Raw genomic sequence first — 14077 nt, 5'->3', positions numbered from 1 at the left:
TACTTAAAATCTATGCAGACATGAGCAGAATTTCCATTGACTTCATATAAGAATAGATGAACAGCGTAAGGCCGGGCTCAAGTGGCTCAAGGACTCAGATGTAGAGCAGGTGAACTTAAAATCTCTTTATTCAAAAATGCAGCAATGAAAAACCGCACAGAGTAAAAGAAAAGGGCTATGAAACTCCTGACTATGAGTAGAAATCTAACAAAGAAAAGTCGCTCCAAAGGAGGACGGCAAAAGATTCTACAAGTACACTATGAGAAACTGGATGAGGACAAAAGGCCGGCTATGAAACTAAGAACTGCGCTAACTAATAAATAACTAAGAAAAGACAAGCTGTGGCTGTGGCAAGAAGGAGATAAGTGGCTGGTATGGTGACGGGTCAAACACACTGGACCAAGACAAGGGAAAACACAGACTGTTGGAACACATGGAGGGAAGGGAGCACCAGGTGAACACAGACTATTGGAACACATGGAGCGAAGGGAGCACCAGGTGAACACAATCGGTGATTAGGGGAGACAATCAGACAGATGACACACAGGGAAGGGCAAGTGACCTGAAACGAGAGGAGAGTTAGCAACCTGGTCTCACAGAAATCTGTGAAATAGCCACGGATTTCACTTAACTCAAAATCCGTGGAATAGCCACGGAATCGCTCAAATTTCCGTGAAACTGACACGGATTTCGCTACAATGCAAGTTAATGACAGTCATATCCCGTGGCTATTCCAACATACAAAGTGATTATGTACATTCACTAAGTGAAGATTTAGAAAATAAAACATATATTTCTCGCTAGAAATGTGATCAAAATCCATTTCCAGAGTTACTATTTCACAATAAAACAGGAAATAACAAGACCAGAACACAACATAAAACACCACCTCACCACGGTGAGACAAACAGCACCAGACTACATTAAAAGACAGCAAAAGGAAAAACACAAAACTGACCTTGAATTTAAATTCATGACTTTTTTATTATTTGCGTAATTAGTGTATCACTTAAATCATTGAACAACAATGTTTCACAAATATCTTATCAGATATGTATGTACCTATTTTTCGGATAATGTTTCTTTATTTTTCATTCTTCATCATTTTCTTTGGCGGTGTGGGGGCCTGACTGTGGTTTTTGACATGGCTGAATGACTTTAATTGATTCCTGTGTTAGTAGCTGGAAATAGCACCCATGCCAATCAGAACTGTCTCTCGTCTCCACCTCTCACTCAATGCTTTTTTTGTTTCTATTTTGCTCTAGGTCAGTCAGGACTAATCCCACACCTCTGGCCTTTGCTCCCCTTTCTTTCACCTTAATCCTCCCCCATATGTATTCTTATCTCAGTCTCGTGTCCACTCTAGGACATGGGGATATGATTCCCAATGAGATTTCTAACCTCTCTAACCCCATGCTCTTTCTTTAAGCCCTCCATCATCTCCCTTTCACATTCTTCTTCTTCAACTCTCACGGTCCATCCCACGCACTTTATCTTACATCGTGCTGCCTTTCTTCTTCTCTTGCAAACTTTTAAATCTCTGCCAAAGCTCAGGACTATAAAGCATAAAGCAAGTCTGACACAACTGTTCTGGGCGCTAATTACTTTCTATGTACTGTACCTTAATTGAAATTTAAGTTCCCAAGCTCCTAATGTTCCATTTAAGATTCTAATAAGATACCAAGTGTAAATTTCAATAATGCTTCAAGCTAGTGGAGCCTTTCTGATTAATTAAAGAATAGAGAAGAGGGATTTTTAAGATCACGCCTACAGTGTGGCAGGTTGATGCAAAAAGAAGTGGGTGCTAATCCCATAAGCATCAAAACGGAATTTATACTACCTTATCAGGCGGCAATCTCCTTATCTGAGCATGGAGGCAAACCAGGAAGTGCCTTAAGCCTGCAATCTACCGAAAATTCCAGCAGGGGGCGCTAAGTTTGGCTGAAAAAAATCTACCCATTCATTTCAGTGCAAAATTTGAAAACTTCTGACTTTATTTATTACCTCAGAAAATGTTTTCAGGACGACAACATGGTCTCAATCGCTAGTAAAAAATCATCTTCAAGACAATTTGATATCAATAGTTCTAATAATGGCCCCATTTAGAAGAAAATAGAAGATAAAGAATCGTATGATTTGGGGCGTGGCTACAGATCACTGACGAGGCAAGGGACGAAGCAGAGCAATGCGTATCCACGGCAACGTGTCAATAAAGTCATACATAACGTTATATAGATAGAAAAGAGGACGTTTACCGATTTGGTCTCATAACTTTGACCCTTTCACACTGTATTTTCACTTAATGACAGTTTATTTGAACGTTTTGTTCAGTAAAAATGTCTTGTTAAGCGTTTGGTTGGACTAACAGACACTCCAAGGAGTCGCTGCTCAGTTTTCTGAGGTCAGTAACGTACATTTAGTTTTTTTGCTAGCCAAAACTAGCATCCCAGTTAATGCTCCAGTTAATGCTAACATGAATTAGCAGCAGCTTCTCTCAGTCAGGTTGAGGTGTAGAGAGGCTGTAGTCAGTGATCAGATCCCTCTCCTCCTCCACAGTCCAGATATGGTCTGCTCCGCGTATCGGAAACAAGATGGCGACGAGTATAACGCTGAACTCGATGCTTCCAACGGGCCACAAACCAATGGGTGACGTCACAGTGCAACCTGGTCTCACAGAAATCCGTGAAATAGCCACAGAATCGCTCAAATTTCCGTGAAACTGACACGGATTTCGCTACAATGCAAGTTAATGACAGTCATATCCCGTGGCTATTCCAACATACAAAGTGATTATGTACATTCACTGAGTGAATATTTAGAAAATAAAACATATATTTCTCGCTAGAAATGTGATCAAAATCCATTTTTATGCAGAAACTAAGTCAAAATATTGATTTTTCACTAAAAATGAGAGAACTGTCCGCCATCTTTTTTGTTCTGACCGCCGGGACCTTGAAAGTCACGTGACTTGGAACAAACCAATAGCCACGGGATATGACTGTCATTAACTTGCATTGTAGCGAAATCCGTGTCAGTTTCACAGAAATTTGAGCGATTCCGTGGCTATTTCACGGATTTCTGTGAGACCAGGTTGCACGGTGACTACGTCCATTATTTATATACAGTCTATGATCCTTATATGTAATGTGGAGAGGGTAAAAAAGTGGCACTTATGGTACTTTCCATGTCCACATTGATCATTTCCCATTGCCTAGACATCAGTCCTGTCCAACGCTAGCGTGGCCACACAAGTTGGAAACCTCATTATCAATGCGAGAGGTAGCGGACCTGCAGCCAGTGGCAATGAGTGTTCGCCTTGACGGGCTCACTGTTGCTGCTTTCCTCAGCATGGGCAGGATTTAATGAGTCTCAGGAGCTGAAGCTGAGAGACAGGAGACAGGGCGGGAAAAGACAAGCGCCCTTGTTAGCCTGAATCACCAACGTAGAGGCAGCTGAAGGACACATCATGGCCCAGTGTCTTTTAGAGAGCAGCTGATACGTTTGCAGTTGCTTGAGAAAAGCACCAGGATCAGAAAAGTTGGAAGACTGTGTGAATAAAATCAGAATGTATCAAATTCAGAATGCAGAGTTGAGATTTATGAAAAAAGTTTAACAGTTTGCACACTGTAAAAAAAGATAAATAGCTACTCAATATAATTGAGGCAACAGATTGCACGCAATGTTATTAATGAAATCTAACTACGTTACAAGTTGAGTTAATAACAACTTAACAGGAAGTGCCTGTCAATTAAAAACTGACTAATTCTATTGTGTTGGATTCATTCAAAATTATCTTGATTTAGAATTACATACACATAAAGATTATATTTAATGTGGTCAAAATAAGTAGATTCTATCTCAAACATTTTTACATTTAAGTTACTTAAACAACTGCCTCAAAATCAAGGACACATTTATATTTAATACATTTTATCAAATATATTAAGACATAACAGAACTACTCGTTTACTTTGAGGCAACAAAATTACTGGGTTAAAGGGCAAGTCAATTATTTATTTTTTCATGTTACTGTGTAGCTTCCCATCTGTATTTCTTATGGTTCTTAAGGTAAAATGCATTATCAGTAATTGTAGTTTCACTGTGGCTTAATAGCTCATTACATATGAGACATGGGAATTCACATTACACAGAACTGATATCAAAGGTGAAAGTAAAACCAACCTTGGTTGGCAAATAATAGTCAGTTTAAGCAACATTTTTCAGAAAAACACAAGCACTATCTTCTGAAGTGTGCTTGACCCTGTAGACTTTAATTACACCAAATCAAACCCCTGAACATTTTCAGTATGTCTCTAAAATATTCAGAACGATATAAAAGGGACAGAAAAGAGGCAGTACAACTGTACTGTGAAGTAACACACTTTAATGCAGTTGGCATCCACTAACTCTGACAAAGAAAATGCTGGACTCATGCTGTTGTTTTTGTTGTTTTGATTGACGTCCTGTCAATGTTCCAGTAGCTCAGCCTCAAAGTGGAGGGAAAGAGAACGACTGTGTGGTTAATTTCAGCTCGACGTCACAACATTTTATAAAAGTAGGAAGTGGCGGTGGCAAAATGAATGAAGGGGAAACCCTGCAGCCTTTTTTACACTCATTATAAGTGGCTCAGACAGCCTGATACAGAGAGGGCAGAAAGATTATCAGCAGCTTGTGAAAAGTGCTGCGTGCTGGTGAGTACGGGCCCACTATGAGCACTGATACTTGCTTTATAGGGACACTAACTGCACAGGGTTGAGTGTGTATATTTAGGGGCCTAGGTGACAGGAAGTAGGAGGCACAGGTACACTGTAAAAAAATATCTGTAGATTTTACAGTGAAAAACTGCTAGACCATGACAGTAAAAGACCGTAAAATGCAACCTGGTCTCACAGAAATCCGTGAAATAGCCACGGATTTCGCTTAACTCAAAATCCGTGGAATAGCCATGGAATCGCTCAAATTTCTGACACTGACACGGATTTCTCTACAATGCAAGTTAATGACAGTCATATTCCGTGGCTATTCCAACATACAAAGTGATTATGTACATTCACTGAGTGAATATTGACACTGTATATATATATATATATATATATATATATATATATATATGTATATATAAAAGACAACATTTTTGCATTCATCTTTTGTAACAATACATTTTCTCACTGTTAAATGTACTAAACGTATCTCTAACAAAAATATCCTGTAATATTTAATGGTAAAATCTTTAATTTATGCAGCATTTCACTTTATTTTTTTACGGTAAAATATGGAATAAAACTGCAATCTTAAACAGGAAATAAACAGTGACAATATAATTTTACTGTAATATTACAAAAAGTTGCACCGTATTTATTAGGGTAAAGTTTTGGCAACCACAGCTGTCGTTTTTTTACTGTAAAAACAACTTTCTTTCTTTTTTTTTCAATGTGTGAGATATTATTAAAGAACACTATTAGGCAGTTGGATAAATTGTCAACAATGGTGTCTGAGACATCATCACCACCAACTATGCTATATACTATAGTACTAACCCTAACCACAACCCATAATGACATGATACTAACTTTTTTTTGCACATTAGTATTTAGTATTAGTATTTAGTGCATTTTGTTCTAACTGTGGTTAAATAAGAGTTACTGTGATTTACAGCAAGAGGCTGACTGAGAAAATTTGCTTTCAGGGCTTTTAAAACTTCTTCCAATATGATGTGCTCTCCCTCCAGGTGCAGGAGCTGGTAGAGGACATAAAGCACTCCCTGGACCTGCGGCTGCAAGAGCTGGACTGGATGGATGAATCCACCAAGGAGGCTGCCAGAGCAAAGGTTCAGCACCTAACTCAGCTTGTGCAACACAAACACCGCTCCCGCCAGATCCGATTAGTATTTGAAAAGGATTTAATTATTTCTTTGCAATTCCTTTCTTTCCGGGGGTTTGATTGATTGCTTGGTTAGATGGAAGTGTGTGATAGAATACATCAAGGGCTTGACATTGAGAAGTGAGGATCGCCTAATCCGGATCTCTCTGCGGTGCTGATTTAGGGTCTGCACTGCAAGATATCCCTTCTAATACTTTTACAATCTGAAGTTATAATCCTTTTAGAGGGCCATGCTGAATATAAAGAGCTTCCCTGTAATCCTATTACATTGGGTTTGCTTGATTAGTTGATGCGGATGTGTGTGTGTGTGTGTGTGTGTGTGTGTGTGTTGTTGGGTCCAAAAACAGTGTGTATGGGTGCTTATTAGTTACTGAAAGTGGAAGTGGAGTGATGTCGAACCATGTTGTTTCTCCTCCACTTTCTCCCTCCCTAAAACAGTATTTTTTACATAAAAAAAAATATATATATATACATTTCTCCACTGTAAAATACACTGGCACCATGTTTGTAGCAAAAATATACTGTAATATATATATATATACATACAAGACATCATTTTTGCATTCATCTTTTGTAAAAATACATTTTCTCACTGTTAAATGTACTAAACGTATCTCTAACAAAAATATACTGTAATATTTAATGGTAAAATCTTTAATTTATGCAGCATTTCACTTTATTTTTTTACGGTAAAATATGGAATAAAACTGCAATCTTAAACAGGAAATAAACAGTGCCAATATAATTTTACTGTAATATTACAAAAAGTTGCACCGTATTTATTAGGGTAAAGTTCTGGCAACCACAGCTGCGTGTGTATGGGTGCTTATTAGTTACTGAAAGTGGAAGTGGAGTGATGTCGAACCAGTTGTTTCTCCTCCACTTTCTCCCTCCCGACATCACACACTTCTTCTTCTTCTTCTCTCCCAGCTGAAGCACATGATGGTGATGACAGGATACCCAGACTTCCTGCTCAAACCTGAGCTCATAGATCAAGAATACGGGGTGAGTCATGAGCCTCTTTCTGTGTTTCACTCTGTGCTGTCTGGTCAGTCTCACCACGCACGAGCACCCACACACATTATAACAACAACAACAAAAAATTCAATTTCTCAGCATCCCTTTCTGTCTCTGTCGCTAGAATGATTTTCCATTAGACATTGCAGTGCAACCTGGGTGATTGTATTCAGATGGAGCAAAACCACATCATGTGCCGGGGCAAATGAACCCAGGGCTTTGCTGAGACTGCTCAAATAAATAATGTACTTTAAGTATGTGGATGCAACCTAGAGGCAATATGTAAAATTTATTTTTTAGCCCCATGAGGAATACATGTTATCTCTGCTTCTGGTCAGACTAAAATAGTAATTGCATCCCATGCAATAGGCCTCCTTGCTGTTTTTTAAAGGGTCAGGAGTGGATCAGACTCATGTTACAGTCGCAACGATGACTGCGATTCGCACTTGAGGCGATACAAAAACGTCCACTTTAGGATGGAGAGAAGTTGCACAGTGTTGGCAGATACACAAGTTAAATTTTGTGCAAATTAGCACAGAATAATGTGTCGTTTTGATCAGTTGCTCTACACAGTTTCATCTGAACATCACTTAAAACTGCTCGCTCCATTTATTACTTCCTGCCAGTTTTTAACCCATGTGTCTTTTCATAACAAAACGAGCCAAAATGTCTCCTGGAGCTTCATATTTTTTAATTGATGAGAGACAGTCGTCAAATCTTTTTTGAAAACATCACCCTCTTTCTGTGGAAATCACACACTGCATGGATGTATGATAAGAACTGGATACTACCTACCTACCTACTCAGTCTAATGAGAACTACTCACCTGGTGCATGCAGCAAAAAAGTTTTTTGCGTCTGGATTTACGTTTATGTTATGCAGCCCACTGAATTTGCAGTCTTTTAGAGTCACTTATCAGCATGAGGAAAGCTTCACAAATATAAAACCTGAAGCAGACATCTTTTATGTTATGGTGGTGTATGAAAAAGGGCCCGATACTGATTTTCTGCATTCAATACCGTGAGTGGACACTTGAAAAATTGCCTGCAAGGCTGAGCAGTGGCACCCACTCTCCATCCTACAATACTTTAATGGGGGATTAGTTTACATCTCTGGGGCTTCGGTGTAGCCAGCGGATATCTGGGCCAAGATTTCCCCCTCCAAATCATCAGTAAACACAATGTGCAATATCACTGTTATGCCGACGACACATAAATTTATCTTCCACTACAAACCAGTGAAAAGGGCAATTTTAATGAACTTTTATCCTGCTTAACGGATATAAAATCCTGGATGACACAAAATCTCTTACTGCTGAACGAAGACAAATCTGAAATAATCCTTTTTGTTCCCACGACAACCATTCCTACCTTACAGAACCACCTTGAATCCCTGTCTTACACATTGTTAAACCCACGGCCAGAAACCTAGCTGTTACATTTGACAGCGATCTCACATTCGAGAAACAAGTTTCAACTGTCATGTTTTTATCATTTAAGATGCATCTCTAAGGTCATTTCTTTCGTGGCCTGATCTTAAGAAGGTCATCCATGCTTTTATTTAATCAAGGCTAGACTATTGCAACTCTCTATACTCTGGACTAAGTAAAAAAAAAACATATATCTTGCAGAATCCAGCTGCTAGACTTTTAACCAACACCAAGAGATCTGAACATATTATCCCTGTTTTAGCCTCTCTTCACTGGTTACCAGTCCATTTTAGAATTGATTTTAAGATTTTACTGATTACTTTTAAAGCACTTCATGGTTCAGCACCCCCCTATATATGCAAGCTGTTGCTGCCATATGAGTCAGAGCCTCAGATCCTCTGGAAGCCCCAAAACTCTGGAATTCCCTGCCTGATGATCTTCGATGTGTGAAATCAGTGACATCTTTTAAATCTCTTCTTAAAACATATCTATTTAACAGAGCCTTTTATTAATTTTACCACATCGCCTAATTTTAACGTCTTTACTGTCCTACTGTCCTATCTATCATTTTTTATTATCCACTGTTTACAATCAAATTAGCAACATAAGATACTAGAATGGAGTTTAATTTCAGAGAGGACATCTCTGACTGGATTGTTACACAATAGCCAGTTTCGCTACGCTAATATACAGCTGAAAAGATGCCAGACGTTAGCTGATGGGTTTCCAGATTGCTTTTCAAGCATGTGTTCTGCCTCTTTCGGACCCCACAAGGACTTTTACCTGCAGCTCAGACGTGATTGGTCAATACTACTCAGCCTACAAACAAACAAGTGGAAACAGATGGACAGGCTAGAGAAGGGAGATAAAAATTTAAACAAAGACCCGGAAAAGTAAAGAAACTAAGCAAGAACCGTTAAACAGACTATTCGCTGTTTTCAGACTTCAAGATCTTGCCATTGAATTCAATAATCACCAAAATGGAGCTGATCCAGGCTCTGCCTCAGTTTTATACCACTGTAACAATAACAGAAAGGTACACCCCAGGGTGGCCGTGATGTGGGGCTCTACACCACCCACTGCCTGCAAAGCACCACTGTACAAAACCTGTCTGATGCTGGCCTGGAGGCAGAGGAAACCATGTCACTGAGGCGGCATAAACGTGAATCGTCCTTCAATCTTCGGCACCAAAACAACGAGACAGCAATATCCTAGCTTCAGGCACTATACAATTAAAATACAGGAAGCTCAGTTGTTGAAAACTAGTGGGGGTAACTGTATAAACAGATGAATGTACTGGGGACAACTGGGATGAGGCTTTGCTTCAAATGTCATCCAAATTTGAAAACTGTGAAATGATCGAGTGCATCGTGACGTTTCTGGGTGTCCGGCTTGTTTCGGCTTACCTGATTGATAAGAAATTATTTTGGTATGTAATTTTGTGTGAAATGTACAAAGACAATTAGAGTATTAATGTAATTCCTGTGGGCAAGCATATGTTGATCAGGGGCCTCATGTATCAAAGAGTGCGTAGCTTTCATATTTAGTGAAAATACAGTGTGGAAGGGTCAAAGTTATGAGACCAAACCGGTAAAGATCCTTTTTTATTAAAAAAAAAAAAAAAGCCACGCCCCAAATCATACGATTTTTTATCTTCTGTTTTCTTCTAAATTGGACCATTATCTACACAATATTGTCTTGAAGAAAAAAAATATTCTGAGGTAATAAATCAAGTGAGAAGTTGAGTCATTTTGCATTGAGATTAATGGACTCAAATGCTTCTGCAACAGCCGTCAGCACCCCCTGGTCGAATTTTGGGTAGAATTATCATTTTCTTTAATGCGATTGATCTGACTCTAAAGGAAACACGTCACAGACTTTGAGACAACAAGTTGTGTAGTGGGAACAGTACAGCAGGTTGACAACTTTGAAATTCATGTAGTGTGAACTAAGCATTAAAGGAGTAAAGAGTCAGCAGTCAGTGACGTTATAAAACAGGGCAGGCAAATATTTTTGTGTGAGTCACTGCAATTACAAGAGGTCCTTGAGCTTCATCTCTTGGTCATAAATGTGCAAAAAATATAAGCAGACGGACTAAAACGACACAGACGCACACAGAGATTATAGTAATCCTGTAATACAATATCGCAACAATGTCAAACTCCTCCTTTAACACAAAGCATGCAGCAAAGGTCACAAAATGCCTTCATATCTGTGGTTTTGCAGTTCGAGGTGGACGAGAAGACCTATTTCAAGAACATCCTCAACAGCATCAAGTTCAACATCAAGATGTCAGTGAAGAAGATCCGGGAAGAAGTGGACAAGACGGCGTGAGTGTCATATCTCCTCACATTACACGAGCTCACAGCGGCCGGCTATCTCCGCTACTGACACGTGGTGCAAAGCAATTAAAGAAGGTTAATACATTTGTAATCCAGTGAGAGCTTGTGCAGCTGAGGCCCACACTGGACACTGCTGCAGCTGTGAGCGGCTGTCTCTAATATGTTTGACATGCCTAACATGTGTCCCTGTGAATCCTTTTTTTAGTTTGACACATTTGTTGATGCGCCTCTAAATTAAACCAACAGATACCAAATCGACGTACACAGCTGGAGAGAATCCATTTGATTTACTTATCTGCAGCAGCCAGGCAGCAGGAAAGTGCTGTGGGACATGAGCTTCATTTTTCTAAAACACAGCCCTGTGCTCGTGGATTGAGTGCCTCTCTGCTATGACAACACATTACAGTCACATTAGTATTCCAAGGTGCTCAAAACAACTGTATCATTAGCCCACACTCAACGCCCCGAAGACTTAAATCACATACTCCCCCCCTTTATCACCAAAAAGTGAACCTTTCATTACTCACTCTGTCTTGGATATAAAGAAAGAAACCCTCCTCCTCCTTGGTTTGTCTCCTCTTCATCTCTCCACAGTCCACCCAGAGCCATCAGTCTTTCACTCCTGGAACAAGGGCATCTCACACTTTCAGAGTTAGACATTTGGGGGATTTTGTGCCAATCGATTGGTCTGGCTTTAAGTGGATTAGCATAAAGGAACTGTCCGTGATTTTAGATGCAGAGAGGAACTTTGGCCGTGGGACCACACACAGCGAGAGTTTCTCACCAGGGGTTTACAGGGAGAGATAGGCAGAGGTGTTTGGGATTCTGTTCAGGAGCGGGGTGTGTTTCGAGGAGGTAGATTGGTGATTTCAGCGTGTGTGTGTGTGTGTGTGTGTGTGTGTGTGTGAGGGATCCTATCTTTAAAACCCTGTTTGTTTGACAATGTTTTTCTCTTCAGGTGGCTTCTCCCCCCTCAGGCTCTTAATGCCTACTACCTCCCTAACAAGAACCAAATGGGTGAGTGCGTGACTCTTCATTGTACATACTGATATTTGTGTTCTCTCAGTCACCTGTCTCCACACACACACACACACACACACACACACACACACACAGACAGACACACAAACACATACACACACACACACACAGACACACACAGATACGTACACACATACAGACACACACACAAACACACACACAGAGAGATACATACACACACACAGACACAGACACATACACACACACAAACACACACACACACAAACACACAAACACATAAACACAGACACACACACACACACACACACACACAAACACACAAACACATACACACAGACACACACACACACACACACACAAACACATACACACACACACAGATACGTACACACATACAGGCACACACACACACACACACATGTTTGTCTCCATTACTTTGGGGGACATTACATTGCCTAACATACATTTTCTGGAGACACATCCAAACCCAAACACATATCTGCTACTTGCCTAATCCTAATCCTTATCCTAACCTTAACATAGTCATACAATCTGAAAGTCCTCAGCTCAAAATGTATTGATTTACCTCATTGGGAATTGCAGTTTGTCCTGACGAGAAAGACAAGTCCCCACAATGTAGCTATATAACACGCGCACACACACAATCCTTCCCCCATTGACATTCTGCACCACGACATGGCATTAGTTACACGCAATTACACCATGTTGCCGCCTGTTTTCAACAAGTCAAACATGTCGGCCGCTTTGATAAAAGCGAAAAAAAAAACGTCCACCTCCTCATATCATATTCCTTCTCATTGCTCACTTTCTACTTCGATCTCCACCTCACATACTTAATACCCCCCGGAGGAAAAACAAGCAGTAACATCGTCCTGAGTTTTAACAAATCTGGCCTTGTGCTGTCACCCCTCCCTCTTCTCCTCTCCTCCTCTCCTCCTCTCCTCCCGTGATCGGCCCGCTGTCTGTGTCCGCCTGCCTGCTGGATTAAATCTTTCGCAGAAAAATCAATGTTGTGCTCACAAGCTGGTGCTAGAGGACAGGAGGAGTCAGACAAACACAGTCATCAGAGCCCCATGGGTCATTTTCTTTTAACCCACACATTATTCCTCACACTTAACCCAGCCACTTCACTTCTCAACTCTCTCTGTGATCATTTTCATACCTTTTTTTGAAAAATATGAAATGAATATTGCCCACTGGAAGCTTTACTTCCATCTCTTTGGCTTCTTTTATTTCATGTCTAGATCAAGTTCTGTTTGAAGATAAAGAGACATGGGCTGAGATTTAATTAAAAGTAGCTTAGTGGATTTTTTTTGTCTTCATGGGCAGTTTTGGCTCACTGACACTGATAATGTTAAATCCTGACCAGCTATATAGGCATATTTTCTGGCTTCAATTATAATTATTGAACATACCAATTCATTTGGAATCATTTTTAAAAATTTGCCTGTAAAAGTAAGAAATGTGAACAAAGAGTCTAAATCCATGCTAGCAGCTCTGTGAGGCTGCACAGTCGTGTCTTGATTTAACCTCCTGTGACCCTGCGTCCTCATATGTGGACATTTCATGTTAGGTTTTATGGACCTTATACTTAATTCTGCTTAACTATAACATGTTGTCCTCAGTAGTACACACTCTAGAAAAAGCACAATACACCAATTAGTGTAAAAACAAGATGGCAGCACCTTGCTAAAGTCAATCAACAGCTTATCCCTAGACAAAAGTGGACCAGGTACAAAATCTGACCAGATTTTATGGTTAAAACTTGTTAATTTGTGCTTAATAATGTTTGTAGTTTGATATTCTGTGCAAGTTTGACTATTTTTAGCAATAGCAACAAGCTACGATTCTGCTAATCAGGAAGTTCTCATTTGAGAACGAATAGACTTTTACTGTCGTTCTTCCAAAGAGAGGGAGTAAATGTAAGGAAATAAAATGTTTATACACTGGTGAATTAATTATGTTATACAGTAAAATTAACCGATTTGTTGTTGTTTTTTCAAAAACTACTATCGTTCAAAGACATTGCTTAGTTTTTGTACTTATCATGTCCTACAAATCCAAAATATCAAATATCTAGTAGAAACTAACAATACATACCAAACAAAAGTTTGGGTCTCAGGAGGTTAAACTGCATGCTATCAGCATAAAGTAGACATATACTATATGTAAAGATGAGACTTGTGGGGACCCAGAGAGCCCATTTTCATTCAGATATAATGACGTCAGAGGTCCCATGACCGCTTTGAAAATGACCATGCCAAATCAACACTTTGCAGTGTTGTTTCTGCAACTTCCCGACATGATATCCTGACATTCTTGGTACCAATAGATTCCTTAAAACTGAGCTGATTCAGCCTCCAAAATAAGCAACAATCATAAGCAG

General features: G+C 39.7%; 1 protein-coding gene across 1 annotated transcript in view; it reads left to right on the top strand.

Moving 5' to 3' along the window:
* LOC131969647 (endothelin-converting enzyme-like 1) overlaps positions 1 to 14077 on the top strand; it is a 62405-nt gene that overhangs the window by 31199 nt on the left and 17129 nt on the right. The window contains exons 7-10 of the mRNA XM_059330754.1: positions 5729 to 5827; positions 6811 to 6885; positions 10553 to 10656; positions 11627 to 11685. Of these exons, the coding sequence (XP_059186737.1) occupies positions 5729 to 5827; positions 6811 to 6885; positions 10553 to 10656; positions 11627 to 11685 (337 nt within the window). The remainder of the gene's footprint in view (positions 1 to 5728; positions 5828 to 6810; positions 6886 to 10552; positions 10657 to 11626; positions 11686 to 14077) is intronic.

This window comes from Centropristis striata, chromosome 4 (genome assembly GCF_030273125.1).
Source record: "Centropristis striata isolate RG_2023a ecotype Rhode Island chromosome 4, C.striata_1.0, whole genome shotgun sequence".
NCBI classification, from domain to species: domain Eukaryota; kingdom Metazoa; phylum Chordata; class Actinopteri; order Perciformes; family Serranidae; genus Centropristis; species Centropristis striata.
This window is presented reverse-complemented; position numbering and strand designations above follow the sequence as displayed.